The sequence below is a fragment of the Medicago truncatula genome, chromosome 6 (assembly GCF_003473485.1).
Source record: "Medicago truncatula cultivar Jemalong A17 chromosome 6, MtrunA17r5.0-ANR, whole genome shotgun sequence".
In the NCBI taxonomy this organism is placed as follows: domain Eukaryota; kingdom Viridiplantae; phylum Streptophyta; class Magnoliopsida; order Fabales; family Fabaceae; genus Medicago; species Medicago truncatula.
The window spans coordinates 3,712,485-3,720,409 of record NC_053047.1 but is presented as its reverse complement, the minus strand read 5'-3'; the positions used below and the strand labels follow the sequence as shown (position 1 = coordinate 3,720,409).

Sequence of the window (7,925 nt, the reverse complement as noted above, 5' to 3'; positions counted from 1 at the left end):
ATCTCAATTTTCCCAATTTTCTCATAGACGTACATAATATAATGGACTCAAAATCATTGACGGGAGATTCAAGTTCTTCAAAAAACAACAAAGCAATGAAGTTTGGGGATGCTTGTATGTTGGGTGAATTCTTTAGTTTTTGGAAATTTTTATTTACAGGAAATCATTTTGTTGAGGTGATGTCAAAATAAAATGGGGTAAAATTGACATTTCTAATAGTTTGTTGGGGTGAAGGACTAAATGTATGGGAATAGGGTATAATTTCCCCTTGTTTAGCACGAAAGATTTAAAAGATATTAAAACTCAACAGCCTACAAAAAAGTGGAAGATCATAGACGTATATAGTATAATTTCTTAAACAAGGGATAAGAAGTGGAAGATCATAAATTTAAACCCGGGCAAATAAGACAAAGCTAATATAACATATAACTAACATTTACCACTAAAAAATAGAATAATGTTATTTTCTTGATACTTGAGAATGTTACAACATTTTATACATATGTGATGTTAGCTCCAACTAGATCATGAACAAGAAGCTTTGAACAAGAATCCAAATCATGAACAAATATCAGTTAATTCACGTTCGCCCTTTTTTTTTTTGGAATTAGCAATTCTAATTGAGAGAAGAACAATTTTCTGCTCATTTTGTACATGTACAGAAATAAGTTAGCAATCAATTGCTCAAACTCCATCTTCACAAAGTCACTTTAATCTCGTTATCATATCTAATTTTCGATAAAACCCACGTCCCAAAGACCTTTTTGCGATTTTTTTTATCCTCCACAACATAAGATACGTACGTTTGTTTTAACTTTAAAAAATAAATATTTTATGTTAAAATATATTAAGAAAAAATTGAGGTCATTTCTGTTTATTTACTACCAATAAAAATCACATTTAAAAAATGATTTTTAATTGTTTATGTGTTATATTTCTTTGTTTTTGAAAACAAAAAATAGATTTGGGAGGAGATAATTTTAATAACTTTTCATTTTAAAGTCAAAACGCTGATAACCAAATTTGAATCTTCTCATGCACTTTTTCTCTGTTGTTGTTTGTCCTGCCATCATCTCAACCACTCATCTATGTTTTTCTCTCTTTTCAAAATTGTTGTTTTCTATTTATTTATTTGTTATCAACTCAGTCGTTGGATGAAACACATTAGAGATAGCTAAACAATAAAGGTAGGGAGGGGATCCATTTCCTTCGTAATCCAACAATAAAAACAAATTTTGAGGTAACATTATTTCCACACCAAGCCAAATATTTTATTTTTTTTAAAATACAAAGCCAAATATTTATAGAACTGTTGATAAGCAAATTACCAAAACTCAAATACTAGCGCTTGATATAAACTAACTACTTTTTTAGTCTTACCTTTTTTGGGATCAAATTTACCTTTTAAAACTCAATTATTTTTTAAATTTAAAATTCAAATATATGAATAAACATTTAATTTAATCCTTGCTCTAAATAAAAAAAAAAATATTAATCCCTAAACCATCACATTCTCATCAATTTGGTCCCAAAACTATTAAAAATAATTTAAAGGTCCCAAAATTATATTTTCGCCCATCAATTCAGACTCTTAGTACGGACCAAATTGATGAGAATAATTAGTTTTTGATATTTTTTACAAAGTATTTGGTTTGAGCCCGTAAACAATGGTGGCGCCAAGCATGACATGCATGGGCTCATTTGACATTTATGAATTTTAAGATTCTTTTTTTGAAGAAGTTAAATTATCCTATCAAAATTGACATCAGAGGGAATTGAATCTGAGACCTTGAGAAGGAGCACACTCCCAAGTCTCAAGCCAATACCACTAGGTCAACCTAAGTGGGTTGAATTTAAAGATTCTTATTTAATAGACAGATAATAATGAGTTTTTTTTTTTAAAGGAATAGATAATAAATAAGTTTAAATTATTATTTTTTTTGTAAAGAAAATAGATAAGTTTGATATGGAGTTATGTATTTCACACACATGTAATATTCATTATGGTATGACATGTATGACTTAAATGATCATATTTAATAAATGAATAATGAAGAAGATATGTAATCTTTGCAATATATATTGGTTGTTATGTATGCAGTTGATGTTGATGATTGTGATTGAAATGCATGACTTTAAGAGTCATAGTTAATTAACGAGAATGAAAGAAAATCAATTATGTGTGATTTAACTAATATTGAAATTTTATTTTGTAATTTAAAATTAATGATAGATTAATTATATTTTATCTTTTCTTTAATTGATAAAGAGTAAATGGTCACTTTGATCCCTGACTTTGCACTTCGCTATCACAAATGCCACTGAATCAGGCTTAAATACAAAGTAGTCCCTGGATGTGCACTTCTGTTACCAGTTTAATCTCTGACGTTAAAAAATCACGTTAACTGATGAGTTGACAAATGTTTTGTGCTAACAAGGTAAATGATGTGCCATAAGAACTATACTGAAAGTAGAAAACCAAAAATCAAATCCCCAAATTGAATCTCAAATCCATAAATTCCGAATTTAATCGTTGAATCCCTAAATCAAAAGACAAATTATATCACATACATACATAAGTATATTGGATTGAAATGATATCAATATATTGATAAATATATATATATATATATATATATATATATATATATATATATGATTTTAGTGTGTGTGTCTATTAATTAAAAAAACATAAAATAATTTATAAAATGTGCTTAACACACTAACATTTATCATTAAAAACATTATTACCTTTGAACTATTAGAGTGTGTTACATTCTTCCATTTTTCCTAGAAGTTCAAAATATAACAAAATTCAAACATAACATTAATGAAGACATTTGTGATAGGTAAGATTTTTGTTTTCCTAGAAGTTTTGAACTATTGTAGAATGTGTTACATCCATTTCTCCTAAATCACTCATTTATTGAACAATACTTTTTGTGATGGAAAAGACTTTTATTTACTATAAGCATCAAAATCACCAATAACATTTGTATTTCGAATAGATAATGTCTCCAACAATGGAAAACATGAAAAATTGGAAAGTGGCCTCACATAGAAATTGTTATTGCTTAGATACTATTTCCTTAAACTATTTTTTGCCCAACACAATTGTTGTATGATGCTACTTTGGAATTCATTATATGAGAGGTCGAGAGATTTCAGAGAAATAGAAGTATTCAGATGTGGAATAGATTTAGGATTGACTCACAAAATTGTAAATGAAGTTCAGACAGAGAAGGAATTTCGCTTATTGATGACAAACAATCAACTACAAGAGTGAGATTCACATCACATCTGATAGATCAAGATATCTCAAAAAAATACTAGCATAACAGCTAACACACCAACATTTTATTGTACATGTAATACTCCTAGTTGTATTATCCATTTTTCCTTTTAATTTGATTTTTATTTATGTTATTTTGCAACTTATACTTTTTATCTTCATTTTAGAATCTCAAATTTTTGTTCAAACTCCACTACAACGCACAAACAAAATAATTGCAATAATATGATTAAGTGGAGCACGTTATTATAGTTCATTGAATCTCACCACTAGTTTCTTTTACTAGTTTTTAGGTGTTATTAATAAAACAATATCAGTTGAAAAACTCTAGTAAAATAATAATGAACACAATAGTTTTCTGAATCTCAAGCACACTCTTACAGTACAAAAATTGTCTGTGAACTGATGCACAATTGACCAATTCGAAGACTAAGTCAGAAAAGAAGTCTATCTATTCGGCTTCAGAGTCAAGCATCCAAGGATGGTGTTGGTCGAGACATGCGCCAAACAGAGCAAGTTACAAACAAACTATTGTTTTGTTCGGTGACCATGTTCAAGTCGGCGTCCTAAAATCACATCAGGCAGTTTCGTAACTTTTTTACCTGTAACATGAAAGCTACCATGTAGCTGCTTCTCCAATGTCACGTTTGCATCCAATGTAATAAACCACCAAACACATGCATAGTTATCCAAAATGATAAAATATTTCTGTTTATTCCACAGAAATGATAAAATTCTGAAAACAATATAGCAAAACAAAATGTTCAATTTGAACTCTCAATCTTATTATATATACATCGACGATCTTGCTGGAAAAATAAATAGCTAAGCCTCACTATGTCACATAAGCTTACATATATGTACATGAACTAAGAAAGCAATCTAAAAGAAAGGGAAGAATGTAAAATTGCCTTGCCGCCGCCACCTAAGAGAAGGCTTGAATCTCCTTAAAGCGAATGCAGAAAAAACCATCTTCTCAATTTCTTCCATTGATCAACAAGAACTAACTCTTACCAAAAACAAAAATGAACCAATATATTCTTAAAGTTTGTAACTTTCTTAAGAACTGTAGAACACATCTGTGCTTGTAACGCATGTCAGACACCAACACGTTCATTTTCTCAAATCATTAATGGTGTCGATGTGTCTGTACCAATGTTGTGACCATGTTTCATAGCTGCTGTGTCAATCGGCTCATCTGCTGCATCTAATAAATAAAAGCAAATTTATAAGCTACATAATTATGAGGTCTCATGAAAGCTAATTGACCTAGACATTGCTGCTGGATTGGCCTGCATGGCAGGTGAGTTTTGCACGCTATCTTTTTCATTGCTCTTTGAAGCAAAGGCTTTGAAAAGTCCTCCCCCACGAATCGCGTCTGCCTTATCGTTTTTAATCCCGAGAGTTGTCAATATAGAGCTTTTTTCCGCTTCTCCCAAGTCATCAATCCTCAAAGTTTTCGGAACCCAAAGGGACTTTTCTTCTTTATTGTTTCCTTCGTCAGAACCTGTGGAGTCGGTCGGTTTGAGCATACTTTCTTCCCTTGAATGCTTACCTAAGGTTGGCGAGTTAGGACCGGAGTTAACGGTTGCACTATTTGGTGACGAAGGTTGTGCCAGCCATGGATTGTTCCACGCACCGGGCATGCTAAAACCCCAATAAGCCGGTGGAGGATAGAGTGGCATGGCAAATCCTTGTGGGAAAAAAGCAGGCGGTGGTTGTACTTGAGAGCTCCATTGAGATGGACTCCACGGCAAAAGCCAAGGGGCACTGGGATAGTACGGAACTTGTGGTTGGAAGCTTTGACAATTTGGCATAACTTGTTCAACAGAACTGCTGGCAGCTGCATCTTCTGTCAGCGTTGTTGATGTGTCAGAAGATTTGATGGAATGTTCATCACTCTTTTCTTCCCCAACATAGGGTACATGAATCCGCAGTGCTTCCGGTCTAATGAATCCATTTTTCTGGGAAATATTAACTCCTTGATCAGCAAGGTTCAATGCAGATTCCATTGATTCACACAAAGGTGTATCGGTCCTGAATGTAAAGACTGTGCCATTACAGTTTAGTGAAGGATGATGGACTCCGTTTGGCGAGTCGGATAGAGAATTCTGAACAGCTGTTTCAGGTACAGTTATTTGGCGAAAGTGAGAAGCAGAATTCTTGTTCTTCCTACGACCGGCGCCTACAGGCACATTTCTCATGGCTCCCCCGGCAGTCCAGTATCTCTGGCATTTCTTGCAAAAATGGCGAGGTTGGTTAACATTGTAGTTATTGTAGTAGCAGAATTTGGTGTCCATGCTATAACAACGGGGACACGGCAGTATTTTGTCTGGCTTTTTCAGGGTCTTATCATGCGAATTCTCAGTATGTTCTTCCATAATCTTTGAAGTTTTCAATGTATTTTGCTCGTCCTCAGTGGAGGGGTTAATTGATTCTTCCACTAATCTCGAGTTTGTGTCTAGATCAGTGATCTTTTCTGATGATTGGGTGAGAGCTTCATCTTTTTCCTTCTTACATTTGGTTGATTCATCTTCCATTGTGTCCTGAATTCAAGAAAACTCTTGATGAGTATGATATTCTAAGCCAAAAATTTAGTACAAACAGATTAATTAGCGCTTAAAGCATAAAGGCTTATCACATACAAAAGAAAAAATTAAATTAAATTGTTTTCAAACAAGCTTTTTCGAATGGTCTCACAAGTGTTTATGTGCATGTCAAAACACTTATTTGGACATAAGCTGAAAACAGTTTATGCACATGTCATAAGCTGTTTCTATAAGCTCTTCCGAATAGTCTCACAAGTGTTTATGTACATGTCATAAACACTTATTTGTACATAAGCCGAAAACAGTTTATGTAAGCTGAAAACAGTTTATGTACATGTCACAAGCTGTTTCTATAAGAATAGTCTCACAAGTGTTTATGTCCACAGATAATCAGTACTATAGCATTTAACCATGTTAACTGACTATAGACAAAAGTACAAGGAACATAAAAACCAAACCAGAAAGTATGACAAATTGAGCTAAAACTTGAAATATGACAGTCCTTACTCCTTAAATCTGTTCTTTCTTTATATAGAAAAACCAAGATACAAAACCCAGAAGCTCAATAGAGTAAGATTTTTTCACAGTACAAAAGAGAATATATTCAGAATCAGATATAGAAAAGGAAACTTTAGATTGAACTATGAGCATGTTAAACACAATCAATAATCTGGTCTCAAAATTTACAAAAAAATCTTGACACTATAAACTCTATTTACTACTCAGGTCTCAAATTTAAGCAAAAAAAAAAGAAATAGTCAAACAAAGTTGATGTATTGGTTAAAAATTTGCACCAGACACATCAACTTCTGATTAAAAATTTGAACGAGATACATCAACTTTATTTTGCTTATATTCAATACGACGATATCCATGTTGAAACTTGGAGCATATATATCATTCCTAATAACGAATCTAAGATAGACTCTGATTCAGATAGTATCATTTAGATTCTAGAACTAGAACGAACTCAAAACTAGGGTTTTTCCAACAAAAAAAAAAAAAAAACTATGATCAGAATTTCAGAAAGCACATAATGTTAATAAAACAAGTATCTATAGAATTAATCCAAAATTAACAAATTTAATGTTAAGCTTAAGCTATCAGAAACTACAACAGCATCAAATCAAAAACATCATGAAAAATGAAAACCTTAAAAACCAAAATCAAAATTCCAAAATTGAAACAAAACCAAACAACATAGATCCAAAAAACACAGAATCCAAACTAAATACTAAACCCTTCAAAAAACAAAACACACATAAAAGGTTAACGTAGCAAGTCAACAGAATCTTCAATGTAATGAAACCAAAATCTAACACCAACCCACTAAATATTTTCACATTTCAAATAAAGGGTCACTCTAAAAATAAAAAATTTCTTCATACCTCATCAATCTCTCTCTCTTCTTCATCCATGAAAGAACCATGGTTTTGATTTATACCATCATCCACAGCATCACCAGAAGATGAAGACGGTGCTCCAATAGAGTCACCGGATCCGGTAGGGATCTCCGGTACCGGAATTGTCTTCCCAAACAACTTGATCGCAGGGTCTTTTGCTTCAGACATTTTTTTCTTCTGTTTTTTTGTTTCTTTTTTTATATATATTTTTTTGGATAAAACTATTTTTGTTTTTTTATATATGATGAAAAAAGTGTAGAGAGAGAAAGTTTAGAGAGAGAGAGTGACACGTTGTGTTTGTGTGGTTTGTTTGTGTTGTTTTTGTTGATACAAAAGTTGCTACATCAGATGCAACAATGAATTTGAGCCACAAATTGTTTTTGTGGTATTGAAAAGATGTTTCTCTTTCTCACTTTTTTGCTCTTTCTTTTGGGAATAAGCTAAATTAGATTCACATTTGAATGACACATAGCTATTCCACTATCTTTCTTGATCTAGGTTGGTACTTTTTCAATAGGGATATGGATAAACTCTTACACATTACACATTCATCATTCATTCATGTACCTTATCAATTCAATTTTGTCTAACCAAAGTAATTAATGTTTCTTAATAGTAAACTTTCTTTGATACTCCCTCACTTACCAATTATAAGTAAATGTGATTTTTTAGATTCATTTG

At 32.0% G+C, this 7,925-nt stretch overlaps 1 protein-coding gene across 1 annotated transcript; it reads right to left on the bottom strand.

Annotated features, from left to right (window-relative positions):
* Positions 1-3,980: 3,980 nt before the first annotated feature.
* Positions 3,981-7,459, bottom strand: LOC11414470 (cyclic dof factor 2). The gene is made up of 2 exons (XM_003618459.4): positions 7,230-7,459; positions 3,981-5,838 (listed from the first exon to the last, which is right to left on the bottom strand). The coding sequence occupies exons 1-2, from the start codon at positions 7,410-7,412 to the stop codon at positions 4,534-4,536; spliced, it is 1,488 nt and encodes a 495-aa protein (XP_003618507.1). The 5' UTR covers positions 7,413-7,459; the 3' UTR covers positions 3,981-4,533.
* Positions 7,460-7,925: the final 466 nt, after the last annotated feature.

Coding starts and splice junctions, on each gene's coding strand:
- LOC11414470 (XM_003618459.4), bottom strand. CDS start 7,412: ATGTCTGAAGCAAAAGACCCTGCGATCAAGTTGTTTGGGAAGACAATT. Junction 5,839..7,229: donor AAGAGAGAGAGATTGATGAG/GTATGAAGAAAT, acceptor TCTTGAATTCAG/GACACAATGGAAGATGAATC.